Raw genomic sequence first — 21,002 nt, forward strand, 5'->3', positions numbered from 1 at the left:
AAAACAATTGACTTTTACTAGTATTTGCCTGTTCTTATTTCACCTTCATACCTTAACCAATGCATGTTCTTGAGGGAGGGATATTATACACAAGCTCCATTTATTTAAGTTTGAATTGATTCTAAACTATTCAGTCTAATTTGTATAGATAAGTATCATACAATAATTTTATATTAAATATATAAAGTCATATTGCTATTAAATTTAGAGTTTTTTTGTGGGGAAAGCTTGTTGCACATTTGGCGCCGAGTAAAAAAAAAGAATTAGGACAGCTCTTGCACACATTCCGTTCCGCGAGTTTTTCCATAAACAAATATTTTAAAAATATTATTATTTATGAGAACAAATTCTTTAAAAAAAAGTTTTTTTTTTTACTAAAAAATATCTTATTAGAAAAATATTATCCATCAAACACTTTTCCTTAACTATTTTTAGATATAACACCTTTTCTTAAGAGAGAAAGAGACGCACGATAGGAGACGCGTCTTAGCCGGAGGAAGGAAGGCGTGTCGCATGAAACCCACGTTCCATGGGTTTTATGAATGATGCATCTTAGGGAACATACCCCCCTTGAATGGCGCGTCGTAGAGGCACCTCCCATGCTTGGTGATTTTAGGTTTAGGATTTTATGTTAAAATGATTTTAAGATTTTGTCATTGGTTTTAGGGTTTTTTAGTAGCTTAGGGTGTTATATTTGTATGGTTTAGGGCTTTTAAAGAAGTTTGTAGTTAAAATTGATCGTATATTACAATGTTTGTGATTTTAAAGTAGGGTTTAGGGTTAAAGTTAATTGTATGCTAAATTGTAAGAAATAAAAGTTAAACATTTAATTATAAAAAATATATAGATATACGAAAGGGTCATCTTGTAAAATAAACAAGCTGAAATCACATTAATTGAAAGTAAAAGAAAATGAAATAACATAAGTTGAAACATTAGAAAATATGATTATATGAGTAGTGGTCAACGATTACGTGATGATGAAAGAGATGGATAGTTTCTCCTATTATGGTCGGGGTTTCTGCAATGTTCACATCTTAAGTTTTGTCTTGACGTCCCTCGAATATCTATATCACAATGAATTTGAGTGGATTTTGGACAACATGGTTCCTTTAATAAGTCCGGATCTGGTATAATTGGAAGTCAAGTTTGAACCTCATTTGGGTATTTGTCATTACCTATGGGGGAAACTCATATTCATATGTCTTGAATACTTGTGAAAGTTGGTATACGGGATCCACGTAACGCTTATAGTCTTGACGAGAAAATGAGTAAGCTGTTATAACATGGGAGTATGGATACTTCAAAGTTTAAAAAAAACCCATAGTCACAACATCTATCTCGTAGATTAACTCTAAAAGAGTTAGATTCAATCCCTTGCAGAGGTCGTGGCATTTTTGTGACCCGAAATAATTCTTGGGTGCGAGAAAAGCTTATTACAGATATATTGTTTGATGTTGTAACCTTTTGATGCAAGTCTGCTACTAATCGTGGGTGATAAATATGACCATTATGTATCCAAATAAGAGCTTGTCCCCCAAACTTGGCAAAAAGTTAACCCAAATAAAAATACATCATTTTAGTCAAAGTAGTTACTGGTAAATGACGAACCCCTTTTAAGGTTGAATTAATTATCTTAGCCAAGTTGGTTGTCATATGTCCATATCGATATCCATCATCGTATGCGTTTGTCTACTTTTCTTTGTTAATTTCACTGATGTAATTGTATACATGTTCATTTTTTCCTTGTAATTCTTGAAGAATAACCTCAAACGTTTGAGGTGAGAGTTCGTAACATAAGAGAAATGAAGTAGTTAGTATAAAAATGAAAATAAGTGAAAAATAAAATTAGAGAAAAGGTAGCATACCCATGTGTATAATTAATTATCGTTTATCATTCTTCTTATATCTGTCATGATAGTTTGCATCAATATTTCGGATACAGAAACAATGTTGGACGTGTGGAGGTTTTCACATTAGACCCAAAGAGTTCATTGCAGTTTTGATCCCAGCTCCTCGGTCAGAAATGATACAAATATGTTCCCACGTGATCACATGTAACCGTTGATTTCTCAGGAAAAAAGCCCAATACTCTATATATTCTCATTCAACAAGGGCAAAGGCAATAGGAAGAATGTGGCGATTACCATCTTGGACAACTGCCAATAATAGAACTTGCTTGTATTTTTCATACAAGAATATACCATCAATTTGGACAGTGGATTTATAATATTTCATTGTATTAATATATTGTGGGTAAGTCCAAAAAATGCGGTGGTATTGGCATCGATCTCGAAGAACTCAATCATTATGGTAGGCATGGTGAGTTTCAAACTCAACTACTATCCCAAGATTCAGTCGTTGAACCAGGTTAAACCAACTGAGTAGTTTGTTGTAAGATTAATCTCATTCACCGTATAGTTTTATAATGGCATTCTGTTTTTCCTTCTATGCTTTTTTGTAGGAGAATGTATACCCATATTGAGATTGTATTGCAGAAATCAGTACTGCAATAGGTATGTGGGAGCTTTCTCAAACCAAGGGCATGATGGCTTGGAAAATCATGTTGGAGTCCAAGTTTGGATGGTCTTGGTTGATCCCCTGTACACAACATGTATGAGGACCGCTGTATTTTGTTAGTTCACATCTACCGGTCTTCTTCCTCTTTAAAACATGAAACATCCAATTGTAGTCGTTATCACGTTGGACATAATAACATACATACTTTTTTATGGTAGATCGGTCGACTATAGTCTTAATTAAATTACGAATATTATAACTCTTAACTGCCATCATTGTTTCTTCTTTAGATGTGAACTTCATTCCACGATATAAATCACCATTATTAACTGATGAATACCTCCCATAGTCTCCAAGATGAGACATATCAGGAAATTCTAGCCCATACATCGCATCATAGTCAACTTTATACATGTGTGTTGGAGGTTCATATTGTATCATATTTATAGGAACTTCATCCGCACCATCATCGGAGTCCATGCTGAATTGTGGTGACTTGGGTTCAAGGAATAATTCATTTTTAGCGCCATCTGCTCCTGGCTCACGAAGAGGTTCTTCCAGAGAAGATTATGGTTCTTCTATGACTCTGATGTTTAGTTCGAATAAGTTCACAGATGAGTAACTTCCTCTGGAACTTGAAGGGATGTCACCATATGGGTTATGAATTGAGTATTATGTAGAAGGAATTTCCATATTGAGGTCGAATGTACTGGTAGATGAATGTCTCCCCCTGGAACTGAAAAATATCTCTATATTGAGGTCGAAAAAAGTGACAGATAAATGTCTTCCCCGGAACTTAATGGAATGTTAACAGGAGGTAGCTTAGTCATTGGTGACGTGAAATCATGACATATTGTTTGAGTTGAACTGTCAACTTGATCAACCAGTTCAGGCAAACCATGGTGGGAGGATAAGGAGATACCCCGAGTTGGATGCACGTTAACAAAAGTGGCATATATTTCTGTAATAGAGTTTGAATTTTGACTGGAAACATCAACCATCATAGTAACATCGTCGTCGTTTTAAGATTGAACGATGTATATGTTAACAAAAAATTTCAGTCGAAAATCTATACTGAAGTGTAGCCAAACTTCTACTATTTTCAACATGAAGAGTGATTTTCTCCTGAAGGATAGAAGGATATAATGATTTGATCAGAAAATAACCCAGTATTCATCTTCCCCAATTTCTCCATCATAGTAAACAACACTGAAATAAGAGTCATTTTCTTAGTTTGAGAGTTTTAAAGTTTGAACGTTTAAAAGTTTGAGATTTTAAAGATACGAAGTTTTTGAATTGAAGAGTTTAAGATATTGAGGGTCGGGGAACAATTCATATCAATTATATGAAATGGAAGAGATTTTCTAAATAATAATGGAAACTATTTCCCCTGGAACGTGCCTTTCATTTTGGATGGGATGGAACACTATGGCATGACATAGATTCTCTGAATGAAAAATGTTTCCTTGGAACGTGCCTTCATTTCGAATGGGATTGAACATTATGACATGTCATAGATTCTCTGAATAATAATAGAAAACACTTCCCTTGAAACGCGTCTTTCATTTCAGATGGGATTGAACATTATGACATGATAGATATTTTCTGAACAATAATGTAAAACACTTACCCTAGAATGCGTATTTTATTTCAAATGGGATGGAACACTATGACATGGCAGAGATTCTCTGAATAATAATTAAAAACGCTTCCCCTGGAATGCACATTTCATTTTAGATGTGATGAACATTATGATATAAGAGATTCTCTGAATAATAATAGAAAACACTATGACATCACAGAGATTCTATGAAAATGGGGAAAATGCTTCCATTGAAAAGCGTCTTTCTTTTTCGTCAGACACTATATATATGAGAGATGAAGCAAGTGGTCCTCAATACTTTGTCTTTCGTGTATCTTTCTGATTATGTTATCTATCATTTTTATAGACTTTTCCATTATTTTCAATGGCAGATAAATATTTATTATCTTATCTACCAAATGATATATTAGCTAAGATTTTACGTTGCGCTGCTTCTAATTCTATTGAGGACTTTCTTCAACTTCGTTTAACTTGCTACGACTTTTGCTTGGCATCAAATTACATATTCATATTTGCAAATGTTTGACTTCATTGGTATGCCTTGAAACCTTTGGATCGTTCTGAATGGCTACTCGTACGAAAGGGTTATGTTTCCAGAAATCTAGATACATTGTTTATGGAAGATATAGTTGAGTGTTTTTCTAAGTATTGTGTCAATGTTGAAGTTTGTTGTCATATCTTGAAGCAAGCCTCTACCATAGGTGTCATTGAAGCAACTTACATTTTAGGCATATTATTGTTTCATATAAAAGAAATATTGCAAGAATGATACTAAGTATTGTCAAGCCTAAACCCAATGCATATAAAGATGAATGAAAAAGAGTTTTTCCACTGCAGAAGCATGATTATCTCAACTATTGTAAAAAAATTCAGTTTCATACATTGAAAATATTTCACAAACATATTGCTCATGTGATGATACATTTAAAGGCTACTTTTATTGTTTCTGAAATCATGAAAGCAATATTGTAATGGATGTTTTCTTAGTAGGAATAATTAAATTCAATATGAGATTTGTTATAGATGTGAACTATAAAAACAATAAACCATAAACATTACATTACATTACATTAAACAACAAACTATTAAACATGACATGAAGCATACCAAACCAACGAACCAGAAATACTATACATCTTTCACATACTTTAAACAGTAAATAAAATCATACACATACACCTAAAACAGACTTTTCTTAATGATGTTACAATGCCCAATTGTGTTTGCACCATGCTTCTGAGTGATCATCATCTATCTTTGTGTTCCCGAACTCATTCTGCTTAATTTGTTAGGTAGTCGAACTCAAAGCATCATCATCAACATCCTCAAACTCTACAAACAAATCCACATGAGATCCATAACGAGAGTATTATGTTTCAATCATACTACAAAGGTCGACATCATCGCTTAGAAGAAACCTCTTAAATGATACCGACAATCTACAATACAACAAAGAGATTCTTCTTTTCCTCCTAAGTTTAACCTTTCTTTATATTTTAAACTTCAACTCCTCAAGTGAATTTTTGTTGTTGAAAGGCATGCTTAAATATTTGCAATAAAAACATTTTCCTGAACAGAAGCCATCTTAGTTAAACAACTAAAGTTTTTGCCTGAATAGATTAAAATTAGCTTTCACCTCATACATATATATATAGGCCCTATGAAGTGATCCTATAAAATAAAGCTACCCAAATTATTGTGTCTTGTTTGTCTTTGTTTGCAAAAAGACATTAAACATCATACAAAAACTTATTTTATGTAAATACAGAATAATAAAACAAAATAAGAGGCAAAAACCAATTAAGAGGAAAAATCTTACTTCATATAAATACATAATAAAAAACAAAATAAGAGGCAAATACATAATAAACACACAATAAATAAAAATATAGCAATGGTTGTCAGATTCATCGATGTCTCCTGGAATGTGTTTCACAAGGTGGTGGTTGTCTAGTTCTAGGAGGGCTTCTTTTTATATATTGCTCCTCCTCCTCGTCATCTTCATCCTCCTCCTTTTCATTATTATCGTCCTCGTCTTCATCCTTATCATCCTCATCGTCGTTCTCATCATCATCATCACTCTCAACAATATTGTCTCGATAAGGGATGAATATCAATATATGACCTCTGTAGAATAAGGATTCTGGAGGTGTATGAAGAACGATCTCACCACTTGCTAAGAACTGTGAAAATTGTGAAAACCAGACATCGGTTTCTGTGACGTATACTGCGGTTGAGGTGTTTGTGGTGGAGGACCACCCGCAACATAATTCGCGTAGGAACTAAATACTGGATCCGTAAACATAGTCAAAAAATATATACCAGTGGGTCTCATAAAACCCTACGGGCTCTATGTGTAACCAAATGGGGGTGGCATATGAACCGACATATATGGCATATGGACTTGCGGATGTGACATCTGAACTGGTTGCGGTGGCGTCTAAAAGTTAAGTGGTGTCCCTATGTGAATTGGAGGGCTGGGGATATAAACCAGTATCGTTGGTTATTGGTGTGATGGTCTTGGTGACATAGCTAAGGATGACCTGGAAGCACATGCTCTTCGTCTAGTAATGGGTGATAATGATGTTGTGACGTCGGACGTTTTTGTCGGCGACGATGAATTGTCACCCCTCTTGCTTCCACTGAAAGTAAGAATGACTTCCCATTTACGTTGAACCATTTAATATATCCATCTAAAAATATCAAATCAGTTTGTGTTATATACTATCGATGAGGCAAGTGTTGATATCGGTTCTCTCACATCGCCAACCACTCTCTATGCTTCACCAATCAATTTACCTCTTTCTTGTCGTGTCTATTGATGTTATACATATTGACGAAGCACGCGATCAATTGAATGTCATTCAATAATAGCATAACAAATAAGGGGCATAACCGCCACCATACATCAAATATCCCACTCAAGTTAGGTGAGATGCAAACCCTCAATTCGTCGTCCAAATATGACAACTATTTGAACTAAAACAAAAATATAGATTTCTTATCAAAATTAAAATGAGATTCAAATTATATAAATACAATTAAATAAAAAAATTAAAATTAAAAAACTTACCTCTACACCATCTTTCCGATCAATGAGTAATCAGATATCTTGTAATTCTTGTGGGATATCATGATGATTTTTCCTACTACTTGACCATCAATTTAAAGTGTATATATATATATATGTATGTCATTCTATAATAATCGAAAACATTATTTAAAAATAAATTTACTATCGATACCTTGAAAGTAATGGAAATACATATGGCTCATTCACGATTGGGCATAAAAAAGGCATGCGGTACCATGTTCACAATTGGAGAAGCATGAGACAAATGCCAATAATAATCTTCTTATAATGCGTAGCCTTACACATTTCTTTAAACAAAAATGTCAACACTGTAAACCCTCAACTCAATGTGTCGAGTACTTAAAAATTGATCAGGTGACTCAATCACATACAATGGACATGGTTCCGAGATTTTTCAGGCATTAATATACCTCCAATGAGTTGTAGTATCTATGCCCGGGCAAATGCTTTTGCTCTTCCTCTGAACAATTTTCGCACAACTCTTTAAATTAACTTTTTAGTCACCCTAATGTTATTCAGCTACCGTTGAAACTAGGCGGGCAGCTTCCAAGATACTCCCTGCATAAAACCCCCCAATCATCATCTGCCACACCACAAATGGCAGTTTGATCAACCGAAAGCCCTAGTTGCATTGAAACATCCTCTAACGTAATGGTACACTCCCTACATAATAGATATAACGTGTGTGTCTCTGGCCTCCATCTCTTAATTAATGAAAAAATCAGGACGGGTTCAAGTTTACAACCTTATTCAGTTTTTGCTAAGTAACCAAATCCAGCCATAGATAAATATGGCCAGATACACTCGATGTTTCAATCTTCTTGTTGCGAATAAAAAATTCTAATATACGATCATTTTCCTAACAAATAAATTCTAACCATTAAATTTTGAACTACTATTTGAAAATTATTTAAATAAATTCAAATAAATAAATTTTAATAATTTTAATAATATATAATTGATTTCATAATATTCATAAATTTAAAAAGAATAAAGTTTTGTATTCTTACCGTATCAACAAAATGACTTGAAATATGATCAACATCCAATTGCAACAACGCACCTTCCACTTTTTAACTGCAATAAATAAATATTAACTAACTAAATAAGTTTACAATTAAATAATTAAATAATGAATAAAAATAAATACTAAAATAAAATAATATTAAAATAACTAATTACTTTAATAATAAATATTTTTAATAAATAAAAAATAAATTATAAAAATAATTATATCTTATTAAACTGAAAATAGATAGAAAGGAGATATACTTAGGTGTGATTTATTTTAGTTGCAGAAGGGGTTTATATAATAGCCGGTTGGGGGAAATAGGTGGGAGAATTTAACAGGAGTTCGAGGCAGGAAAGTGAAGGTTCATCCCAAGGGATGAACCTTACAGGGTTGTCAAAAACCCTAATAAGGCGTGCCCCAAGGGATATGCCTTACAGGGTATCATTGTGTCAGGCGATTTTCAGCTAAAACGCTTCTCACCAACAACGTCTTACCTTTCGATCCTCCTAAAGCACGTTTCACCAAACACGCCTCATTCTCTCAGGTGTTAGATCGTGTTATATTTGGAAAATGGTGACTGAGAGGTAATATTTTATTTATAGAGTGATTTTTTTGGTAAAAAAGTCTAAAAAAGTATCTATGCATAGTTAAATCTTTTGAAAATGTAAAAAAGAAAGATGGAAATTTATGATACTGATATGTATATGATTTTGGCCGATAAATTTCTCATACCTTGTTCCTAGGGGTGCTTAACGAGTTGAGCAGCTCGAACTCAACTCGATCAAAATTCGATAAAAGCTCGACTCGAACTTGAACTCGACTCGAGACCTTAAAGAGCTGAGTCGAACAAAATCTAACTCGACTCGATAAATTTACGAGCATCTCGTTAATTTTTTAAAATGTATTTTTAGTAATTACTTCAAAATTATTTCATTCAAAAAATAAATCTAAATAATAATTTTTAATTTATTAATAAATATTAAAAATAATAAGTTAACTAACCTATTATTTTTTTAATAAGCAATAAAATATTATTAATTAAAAATATTATTTTAATAAAAACCAACCTTAATATCCTCGTATAGTATTAATAAATTTATTTTTAGCTAAATTTTTTAGTGAACTTAACGAATAATGAGTCGAGATTAACGAACAACGAGTCGAATTGACATCAAAATTTTTTTAACGAACAAGAATTGAACACAATTTTAACGAACTTAACGAGTAACATATAAAGTCAAACAATAAAAATTATTAATAAACACAAATCGAACAATACCCAACTAACCATCAACGCTCGAAAAGAATCCTTACTTGTTCCTATATAAGCGTATCATAATGATTTTGCCTTTTCTATAACTTTGTTCCAAAACCACTTTCACATCGGTTTACGTGGCTTACACATTCTTTTAACAGCGACTTGATTTCAAGGGGCCTGGACTTTAATGAATGTGAGACCAACGCGCCAAGTAGATTGGGGGTTTTAAATTTAAGAGGGTTGTAACGCGTTTGACTGTTTAAAATAAAACCGGGATTTGTCTTGTTTGGGGTTGAGAATGGAGGTTTGAATTTTTTTACTACTTTGAAAAAGTAAGCTTAAATATTTGACTGAGGGGGGACGAGAGGGTTACTTTGAATTAGTTCATTTTATTATTTTTTAAAAGTATTTTTAGAGTTAAATATGATAAAAGTACATTTTTTAGACCAAAAATATTTTTACCTCAAATTGAAATTTAACTTTTAGAAATTGAAATTGTTGGTTTTTTTACTTCAGTGACGTCTTATTGTAGGTGGGAAAATGGTGGATTCTTGGTATAAATACTTAACCAACAGCTAGAATTAAATTTTTATAAAGAAATACGGGAGAGCTAGTAGAATACTATTCCCATACATTATTTAGGGTTTCTTTTTTGAATTTAGGCTCTTAAAGAAGAATTTATGTTGCTACCAATGCATTTTAAGAGGGTATTTAATCTTCTTAAATACAAATGTATGAAAGTATCATTTCATTTTGAAATTTTCCTCAAATCTGGCCTGTAATTTAATGATTTATATCAACGACGAAATAAGGTTGGTTATTGTCCTTTGTCCTACAATCCTAATTAACGTTAATACATTTATTTTACGTGCGATTAATGTTTGAGATTTGCATGCAAACATGGTGTTTATTATATATATTAATAACGGTATCCTTTTCAGCTTAAAGAGAATAGTTGTAGTAAATCTATAGTTTCCCATCGTTTCCAATGTGTTTGCAGTTTGGACTGTGGAATCCATTTCTTTCTTTTACATATTTTATCAACATTCTTTTTACTCTTTCCATTATGTGTGCTCTTTTTTTTTGTATCTTTTGATACCGGATACGATTCTGTTACATTATGGACACATACAATAATTTTTTTTATTAATACAGGTAGTTCAAAGTAGTACATGTTTAAACATAACTCTTAACCTCTTCACATGGAACGTTCACACCCTGATATTTTCGATGCTCAAACCCAGGACAATTAATTTATCACGGAGATCACTTAGTTCGTGCACATATATAATAAATTATATATACGACATAATAATAAAATTATCCCTTATATTTAACTAAATAATTATTTTAATTTTTATTCCTTGAATAGATATTACTTTGTACTTATCCTAAATTAATAAAAAAAATAATTATTATTTTAGTTTTTTTAATATTTTAGCCTGAATATTTTATTTGGGAGTAAAATAGCTCTATGGATGAAAATCGTTTGACAACATATGGTTAATGCTCCAATATATGGATCTTTTTGTCATAAATAAAATATTTGGGATCAAAATGTTTAAAAATAAATAAGGATTAAAATAATTATTTAATCAAATATTAAGGACTTTCTTACCTTAAAATAAAATATTAGGAATCAGAATAGTCTAAAAATAAGAATAAAAGACTATATAATAAAACGTTAGATATTTTTGATATTATATCGATATACGTATAATTTATTTTTTCTTTTGTATAAACTCACGATATCCTCAATAAACATATTAATTTTTTTTATAAAATGATAACTTAAAATTTCAAAAATATGAAAATTAAAATTAATTAAATTAAATCTAAAATTTACACATACTACAAAAATTAATGACAAATTTAGTTGATATTGACCATCTTAAACTTGTTAAACTCGAATATAAAATTATAAGTAATTCCCGGCTTAATCATATTTATAGGCTCATTAATCATTATGTATAGGTTGAGATAAATAAGCCTACTAAGTGAGACTCGGGGGGAAAATCAAATGGCGTGCTAGGCAATTCACATACTTTAATTTATATATATATTTTTTTAATTTTAAAATTTAAAAAAAAAATCAAATTGTGTAACGATAATATGAGTAAATTATATAAATTAAAATGACCAATTGAAGAACAATCATTAAATATATAACATACACATAGTACCATAACTAATAATAAAATCTGATTTGACAATTTATTAATTACCATTTAAGTTATAACAAAAAATTCAAAAATCAAAATTAAAATATTAAAAACAATTAAGTTAAAATGCATAAATTAAATTAATAACTTAAATATATAATAGAATTTAACTTTAAAAATGACCCAAAGTGGGTCCAAAAGAGCAGTGCTGTTCAGCAAAAATCCAACTTTGAATCACATTACATTGCTTGTGTTCCCCCCAAGTCTTGAATTCTCGAGAACTAAGGACCAGCTTGTGTGTTTTCCCTCTCTTTGTCCGAAGAATATCCTAAATTTTCAACACGTTTAAGTAACGAAAATTGAAGCTACTTAATATGAAACAGCAAACAGGCGTGTCCAAATACAACAATAAATGGTTTAAATGAGGAATCAACGAACTCAAATTCATTTCTTGAGCTAAACTCGACCCCACGGTTTTACAACTCATATATAACGGCTAATCTTGCCATTGTTCCTAGTCTACGTGTTGGCAGTCATGGTTGCTGTCACTCATCTGATCAGTTTCCACATAAAATTGACTTGATTTTTCAAATCCAATGTCGACGATCGACATGCGTTTTGTTAAGGATGAAAATAATGAAGCATGGTTGCATGCCAAAGAGGCAATGAATTGGTTTGGGATCGATGGATGTAATCATGTCATATATAGGTTTTTTCATCAACATATTTGCACAACCATCATCATTAAACACGTAGAATTTGCCCCAAATATTGTCTAAAATCTTAATTATTAACAAAATGATGTTTTGTTTTTACGTGATTTAGAGCCATAAACAATAGCAATAGCTTTCTTTCATCTGGAAACGTTTATTGATCCAAATCCTATGGGCCACCAGAAAGCCTAGGATCCGCTCAATATATAATGTGCCACATTAATTACCCAATCTCTTCATCGGCCCAATTGAGCTCAAGAAGAAGGTAACATGAATTTTATCATTAAATTTCCAATTTATTTTTCCTCACGTGACTTCTAAATTAGAATTTTTTTCATTTTAATATGCCGTATCATTAAGTAATGTTATGAACTGGGCTTGAATATTTAAAGCTGAAAGGATGGAGTAAGAGGACTAAATCCAAATGTAGAAAAAAGTACATCAACTTGGAAAACCTTTGTATTCAATTTCAATGATCACAACAAGACTATTATTAGATATAAAACGAATTTTAGGACCATATTTGATATTTAACCATTTAAGTTTAGCTATTTACTTTTCAACAGACCCGGTTGATCCGCCTACTCCCATCCCTCGTCAGTCATCCCGCCGCCAACCTTCATTGGGTAATTTTTGGAACCCTAAACCTAGTTTGGATGCTTTTCATTGAGTCGTGAGAGTTTGAGGCCTCTGCTTCTCTATCACTCTGCTGCATTTGATGTTTTTTTTTCAATCCCACCTGTTTCTCCGTCTCATCTCATACTCTATCTGTTTAGTTTGTGAAGAAACTTAATTCTTTTTAAAGCTATAGGTTTAGCGGACCGTTATTGCCGCTGTTTTCACACAACTATTGAGGTCTTTATCCGTGGTGGACGGCGCCGATACTTCGAAATAGCGGCCCGCGACACTACTGCCCTTCCGTTATTTGAAATCCTTTCCACCTCCTTCAGTCTCTCCTCTTTTTCGTCGGATTCCTGATGGACGAGAAACTCGAAAAGGCTGAGAAGAAGGTAGAACGTGTCGACTTAAATTTGTTATTTTCTATTAGTTATTGCAGCAAGCATTGCAGTTTGTTTCGTTCTGTTTGCTAAATTGGGTTTTGTAATTCCTTTGGTTTGGCGAAGTGGATTAATCGAAGTACTTACTTTTGAAAGTATAACGTTACATTTTTACTTGAGCTCAGTTTTTATGAACAGGTTCTTGTTGAAATCGTGAAGTTAGTTCAAAAGCGTGGACTGGAAGGCACACAAGGAGGATGGAAGGATTTTTTGAGAAGTTACGACAAAAAATTTGGTGCTTCTTTGAGTGATCCTTCGAGGCGGACCAATGATGTCTTAGTATCGTTTCTTAAGACATTTACCAAAGAGGATGATTTGAAAGTAAATTCATGTTTGGTTATTGTTTTCAATTACTCTATTTTGTTTGGTATCCGGGTTTGAGGATGCTAATGTTATGTTTTTTTCTCTATCACTTGCTTGTTTGCAGCTTTTCTCTATAGTGTTTCAAAGTCTTTCAAATAGGAACATAGTGGAACAATTTAGAAAACAATCTTGGGACAATGAATCCCCTGAGCAGGTATAATGGCATTTTTCCGAGGAAATTCATATCTTGAGTAGCCCTGTAGTACTATTTTGTGATTGGTCTAATTGATTGTGTGGCAGTGCAGAGTCTTGTTCGTTTAACTCTGGAACACCCTCAATATCCGCTTGATTATGCATTCCCGACAGTTGATGAGGTTTGTTGCTGTTAACTTTTTTTTTGGTTTCTGCTTTCACCTTGTTTATGCTTCTATCTATCCTTCAGATTCCTGATCAGTTATAAACTCAGGGATGGATTGTTACCAAGCCCCCTAAAAGATCTCGGGCGATGAAGTCGAATGCAATGATTGCTGTTGATTGTGAAATGGTTCTCTGTGAAGATGGCACTGAAGCATTGGTGAGAGTTTGTGTTGTAGATCATGATTTACAGGTATCAAGCATATTTTCTTTGTAGAATTATAAAAAAGAGGACCTTTGATACTGCAGCATCTTAATGTAAACTAGTTTCCATTATACAGAAGAATGTAAAACTTGTTATTTACTTTCCTCTTCCATGTTTCTAATTTGGCTATTGTACTCTCAAGCCACTTCAGCTAAAGGCACTTAATTGGAATTTATCATTTATTCATCTTTTGTCATCTAAAATGATTTTTTTCGGTGTTTGGTCTATTTTTTCAGGTCAAAATCGATGAACATGTAAAACCAACCAAAGCAGTGGCTGATTATCGGTCAGAGATAACTGGAGTTACAGCAGGAGACTTGAATGGTGTTACGTGTTCAGTAGCCGACATACAGGTATGGAATGGCTAATCTTTTTGTTTCTTGGACCTCCTTCAATATTTGTTTATCTGAGATATGTAACATTTCACAGAAATCCATGATGAAACTGTTATCTGGTGGAACTATTTTAGTGGGACATAGTTTGCACAATGATTTGCAAGGTATGTTGGCGTAATGGCTAAAAGTTTGATTTCATCTTATGGTAGAACCAACTGCCTATCAGGTCTTAGTTATGATTTCCTTTCTCATCCTTTAAGTGTTACTGTTTTTTTGTATACAGTGTTAAAGATAAACCATGCAAGAGTGATCGACACCTCATATATCTTCAAAATTTTGGATGTACCTATCTATAGAAAACCATCTTTGAATAACTTATGCAAGGTACGTATTAGTAGTTTCTTTTTCCTTAAAATAATAATAATAATTAAAAGCACAATTTTTTTTCTAGAAGATTAGGCCTCATTAAAAACCCCCTTCATATCCTACATGTTACATTAGTAACATGAAGGACATAGGAACGAGGAAAAGAGTGCCTCTGAATTTTATTAATCTGAAAAATAATACACATCCAGTCCCTAACCACTAACCACTTACAACATAACACTTAAAACATAACACTGATTACATAGCACTTAAACCAGAACACCCTTCAGAAATACAAACAAAACACAGCACCTTAAGAACCGCAACACATAACCTATTAAAAGCACAATTTTGTTGGAAGGAACCTGAAATGCTGCAAGTGTTTTCTGCATGTTTCACATCTATTAGATTAAATACTACTTTGTTTTTCCTTTTTGGAAACTCAAATCAAGAATATGTAGGATGTTTAGAATGTTCCATGAATGGCTCTTCAACAAAATTCTTAATATTTCCAACTATTTGACTACAAACTATGTTACCCTCCCTTTTCATTTTCCCTGAAGTACCTGTATCTGACACTAATTTGGATATGGGTATGGAGGTATAACCCTCCAAAATATATGGATAAACTTAGAATGCATTGAGCATAGCCATAGCAACTCTTACCAAGTCTGGGAAACCACAAATAAGACTGCTTTGTTCTTAGTAAAGACTTTGCATGGTGCTATGGAAGGCGAAACTTACTGGTAGTTTTAGATGCTTGTTTTTGGTTTTAACTTTCTATGCATTGTTTTTACAGTCTGTATTGGGATATGAAGTTCGAAAGCCAGGTGCTGCTCATAATTGTCTAGATGATGCATGTGCTGCAATGAAACTGGTTCTTGCTAAGTTAGAGCGTGGCGAAATCACCCTGGTTCTAGATGTATGGAGTTTGACCTCTGATTATCTTTATTTTCAATTGTTTATCATTATCATCTATGCATATCTAGTTCTTTTTTTGGAAAACCAGGCACCTGAACCGGAAAGGGAGAAGCTACTACTCCACAGAATACCAGTTAATGTTCGTAGAGAAGAAATTTCTAAAGTCATTCCTGGAGCTGTTGCAATTGAACCAAAGGTTGATTATATGTTTTTTTTCTTCTCTTTAGAGGTCATTGGCTTAGCTTTTCTTTACCCTGGTTTGTTTCATATCTTATGTTTAAAAGATTGAGACTTGTGAAGAGATGCTTTCTCTTGAGATATTCTTGAATACTCTGATAAACTACACTTCCGTGGCGCTTGAAAGTTGAGCTAAATTCTTATATCTCAAATAACCCTTTCATTACGGAATCTGTTGTCTTTAATAGTCAATGACATGGATCTTGAGACTAGTGTAGCATTGGTCAATGACATGGCTTTTTTTCATCTTCACCTATCATTGCCAAGTGTCTAATATGGTGAATTATTTGTTGGCAGCCATCTAAAACTCCTCAAGGTCGGCATTACTCTGCATTTGCTGTCTTTGATAGTCCTCCAGAAGCAAGCAAAGCATATGAAAATATGGAAGGAGATGAAGAGAAGGTGCATATTTTTTGACCCACCCTGGTTTTTCATTCACGGGGCTTCAAATTTCTTCATGATATATCAATCATCAAATGTTCATTCTGCAACATTATGATGTTCTTCGTTGTGACGAGCATTTTATGAATGTTGATGCCATCAATGGGAACACCCTTTCGTATCTTTAATGAAGTACTAACTTTGGGTCCTTTTTTATGTCTTATGTCAGGATTCATCTGGACTGCCTCAGAAACTAGTTAACTTTCAGTTTGGTAATGGAAAAACTGCTAGAATATACATCCGAAAAATGGCACAAGACCATTCTCATCGTGAATTTTCGTCGAACAAAAGAGCATTGGATGGCGAGGAGAAATTGGTCAAATCTAAAAAGTTGAAGACAGATGAGGAAACAACACATGCCAATTCTGATACCGAAATTCCGTCAGATGAAAGAGCAAAGGAATCAACCGAATCCAAAAAAGTGGAGACAGATGGAAAAATGGTGGAGGAGATGAGGGAAAGTACCAATAAGCTCGATGAACACTTAAAAGAGATCGAACGATTGAAGCAAGAAGTGAAGGAGAAAGATGCTAAAATTGTGCTGCAGGAGAAGATGATATCTAACCTTGTAAAGAAGGTTGATGAAATGAAGAAGGGTCCTAAAAGAAAGAAATAGGTTCAACTCATCGTCATGGAGTATTGTTTTTTATAGTCTCACTTTACATTGCAAGTGTTGTGTTCAGGTTTGTTTGAGTTGGGAACACCATGCCTTTTGCCTTTAAAAACGGATAATACTTCATTATTTTTGTATTTCAATTGTAGAATTAAATCTAACTGCCTTCAATTTTAAATTAATTTTTAAACTTTAAAATATTATTTTATTAGAGTTTTCCCAGTTTAGTCATTCCTCTCCTCTAAATTTTAAACCAGTGGACGATGTTGACCCAACAAAAAAACAATGTGGAGACGACGATCAGAGGCTTGGAAAGGCTTTGTAGAGTTAATTATATAGGGACGAGGACAATGTTAGAAAAGCTTCACAGGGAAGGAAGAGCCCTTTTTTATCAGTAAAAGAAAATTGGTCCTTTGTTTGCTTTGTGGGGCCCTCTGATGGAGACCAGACCAAATGGTGGTGCCCTGGGAGGTAACGATGCATCCACCGTATCACGGTGGGCCTTCGGGATATTGCGGCGGTACCGGCACACCCTGGACAAGACAGTCCCCCACATTGTGAGCTGTTGGATCGGATGCCTGGCTTTGATGGTGCTTTACGGTGTACGCGTGTACTCAGTGCAGGGCCTCAGGTGAATCGAATGGAATCATTAGAAAGTTGCAAGGAAATGTTTAATGCTGAAGTTCTTTTAATTATTATCATATCAATGCTGATTAATGAAGAGATCATGCAATTCTATAAAATTTGGTGCTGAATGCTTACATGCACCCTTTTCTTTGTGAAGATACTCTATTATGATGGCATTTAGCATTGCTTTGCGATGACATTCTTCAGTGTGTTTGTTGTGCCTGTCTTTTGGCCATACTCCTTTTCTACTGGTTTACCTTATTCATCCTAACCATGAAGAGACAGATATTACACATGATCAAATAGAAATACGTTCCTTTCTCCTTCGGCAAACATGTATTCCCCTCCTATCCGTTTTCCGGGATACTTGGTGTCGTGTTTCTTATCGGTGTTATTTGAGTGAGCGCTCAATGATGCTAAATACATGTCGTTCTTTGTTTCTTTTGTTAGCGATACGATGGCAAGAAGGCGTCTTCAAAAGAAGCACCAACCTTCCTATGGATTAAATTCAACAGGTATTATGAAAAACACCATCAATCGTACATCACATATTTGTTCATTTCCTCCAGCTTTTTACTGGATTAGCTTTACAGAAGCTTTTGCTTAGAGAAACCAAAAGTATTGCCAAAGAATGCTTTGTAATGAAACGGGGATTCGACATTCTTTGTCGCCTGTTCGGTACCTTCTCAAATGTATTTTGCAGAAGATAGAACTGATCAAGCAAGTCCAGTTGGTATATATCATATTTAGTTTTGAAGTTGAATTTGTGTATATGTCCAAGTTGAATTGCCTGTCCAACTCAGTTGGTAGAGCACAAGGCTCTTAATTTTGTGGTCGTGGGATCGAGTCACATGATAGGCAATTCATAATTCTGACTATTGAAGGTCTTTTACGGAAGCTGCTCTCAACCTGCTGTTGGAGACAGCCTACTATCCTATCTCCCCCTTACCCCATTACATATGGGAATAGGGTTAGCTAATTTTTTTTAATCCAAATTGCTAGAGGTTACTCGGCAAATAAAGTTTGAATTGAAATTGCTTGAACCATGTCACAACAATACCAGTTTTCCATCTGTTGTGCTTGATACATAAATATATGTATGTACAGAAACGATAAAGTCCGAGCATATCATTACTTGCTAGGTCTTTCTGGTCTTCAATTGCAGCAAAGAATTCAAACACTATTGATCTTCTCGGTGCTTTCGATATCGTAAGTTTTGATGATATTTGCCTCATTCTTGACTGGATAGGAAGCCTCCATTGCAATGCCACACTTGCTGGTATTAGCATTAACATTACGCTCCATCTTTATATATCAATTTTCACCCCACTTGCTGCCCCATGAGTTCCTCTCAATCCAATAATCTTGACCATTTTCGTCGGTGCCATATCCGACAACGACGACTCCGTGGTCTAAAGCCGACCCGCAATCACCATTGAAAACTCCCTGAAAAATATGTTCAAACAATGACAAATTGTAAAACACACCAATTCCTGTAAAGAATTGTGAAGTGACAATTTTGTATGAGACGCATAGGTGGTTTACCGATTCATAGAGTTGGAAAGCTCTGCCACCGGCTTCAATGGCAATACTCACTGGCTGATGGGCGACCGCCTTTTTTAAAGCGTTAGCCTAGACATACATGTACCAAATGGATAAAATAAATAACATGTACTAAACTGATAATTCCACTATATTATAAGGCAAGTGACACCAATGATTTAGTTTGTAACTTAAGAAGGCTCTTTGTTGAGAAATGACTGATGGAGGAACTGTCAGTTACTTGTGCCACTTTTTATTATAAGGTAATAAAAGATTTCCCATTGGCTTTACAATTTACATACGAGAAAGGTTTTCGTAAGGTTCATGGCAAAGCCCATATTTTATCCAATCACCAATCTACAACACTACCAAGTTATGGGCTTCGACAATTTTCATTTGTTTTCTTCAATAACAAAACAGGTTATGGGTTTGAGCTTTCTATTTTTCCTCACAAAAAGAAGTTGCGGCCTTCTCGTTAATGTTCAATGTTAAAGTCGACCCGTAGTATCGAATTTCATTAATTAGTTGAGTGATCAAAGATGTTTTACCTTAGAGATATAATAACTCTCTGCATAATAAAAAAAAGTCAACTATTAATACCTCTGCCATCGCTTTCTATTGGTGGAAGATGAAGCAATAGCCAATAATACAACGCTGCGTTCTCTGTACAAATTTGCATGGAACAATTACGTTGGGCTTCAAATCACATCACATTGCAGTTTCTTATAATATTTTCTCTTTAATTTCACGCTAGTTTAATTACTTAATAAATAATCCAATGTGAAATCTTCACAATTTTTATGTTTCTTTCGATCAAAGGTTGTAAGATAGGTGATGGGTCCATTTGATGCTAAAATTTCAGCCAAAAGTTAGATAATGATCAATAAAATAAAAGCCAAGGGAACCCTTTGAACCACTCTGCCTACCCTGTTTCATATTAACTGTCACGTTTAACAATAATAACTCAACTTTCAAGAAACCTGTAATTTGTCTTAGGTTGCAACCGCTGCCTCACCAAAAGACAATTCATTTCGTTTTGCCCATTTTTTGGCTTCATTCCTAATCTATAGAGATTCAAGACAGAGAATGAGGTGTTCGGAAATTAAAGAAAATTTTTATTCTACTCGGTGTTGTATCTAAAACCTTAAACCAACTGAAGAAAATTCTATGATTTCTATTGAAAGAATATGTATAAATTTGTAAATGAAAAGCATGCCAGATATCAGCATCTTGCAGGACAAGAGAGCAAGACCTAGCTGACATTCCTAGACGAAACAGATTATCGATCACCCCAACAAGCTATAGATGGAAAGATAGAAGTTGAAACTTGGGAGGAGGAAGAGGAACTCAAAACACAAATGAATGTATAAACTGGCCTGCTGCAACGGATGGCTATTCATACATACCCAACACCTGAGCATTCCTCCCTTGTCAACCAAGTTTCTTCTCGCAGATGTTCTGAATCTCTTAATGCATGGATTGCCAGCTATGACTTTAGTTTTGTTCAGAATGCCTTGTCGAACCCTGTGTGTCTGTTCTTGTTTCATGCTTCCTTTTGCTTCGATGTTTTGATCTGGA

The 21,002-nt window shown here is 33.9% G+C and overlaps 1 protein-coding gene, 1 long non-coding RNA gene and 1 pseudogene across 2 annotated transcripts; all 3 read left to right on the forward strand.

Moving 5' to 3' along the window:
• The first annotated feature begins 3,524 nt into the window (after positions 1–3,524).
• LOC120130903 lies at positions 3,525–20,985 on the forward strand. The gene is made up of 3 exons (XR_005516876.1): positions 3,525–3,536; positions 4,409–4,410; positions 20,843–20,985. It is a non-coding gene; the product is annotated as an uncharacterized LOC120130903 (long non-coding RNA).
• On the forward strand, positions 12,962–17,380 carry LOC120130900 (small RNA degrading nuclease 3-like). The gene is made up of 12 exons (XM_039148052.1): positions 12,962–13,372; positions 13,559–13,741; positions 13,848–13,937; positions 14,029–14,097; positions 14,190–14,330; positions 14,579–14,695; positions 14,772–14,841; positions 14,961–15,061; positions 15,843–15,965; positions 16,053–16,160; positions 16,499–16,603; positions 16,812–17,380. Exons 1-12 carry the CDS (start codon positions 13,340–13,342, stop codon positions 17,256–17,258), a joined length of 1,587 nt encoding a protein of 528 aa, XP_039003983.1. The 5' UTR covers positions 12,962–13,339; the 3' UTR covers positions 17,259–17,380.
• LOC120130902 lies at positions 17,523–18,388 on the forward strand (annotated as a pseudogene).
• Positions 20,986–21,002: the final 17 nt, after the last annotated feature.

This window comes from Hibiscus syriacus, unplaced genomic scaffold (genome assembly GCF_006381635.1).
Source record: "Hibiscus syriacus cultivar Baekdansim isolate YM2019G1 unplaced genomic scaffold, ASM638163v2 tig00110548_pilon, whole genome shotgun sequence".
Taxonomy (NCBI): domain Eukaryota; kingdom Viridiplantae; phylum Streptophyta; class Magnoliopsida; order Malvales; family Malvaceae; genus Hibiscus; species Hibiscus syriacus.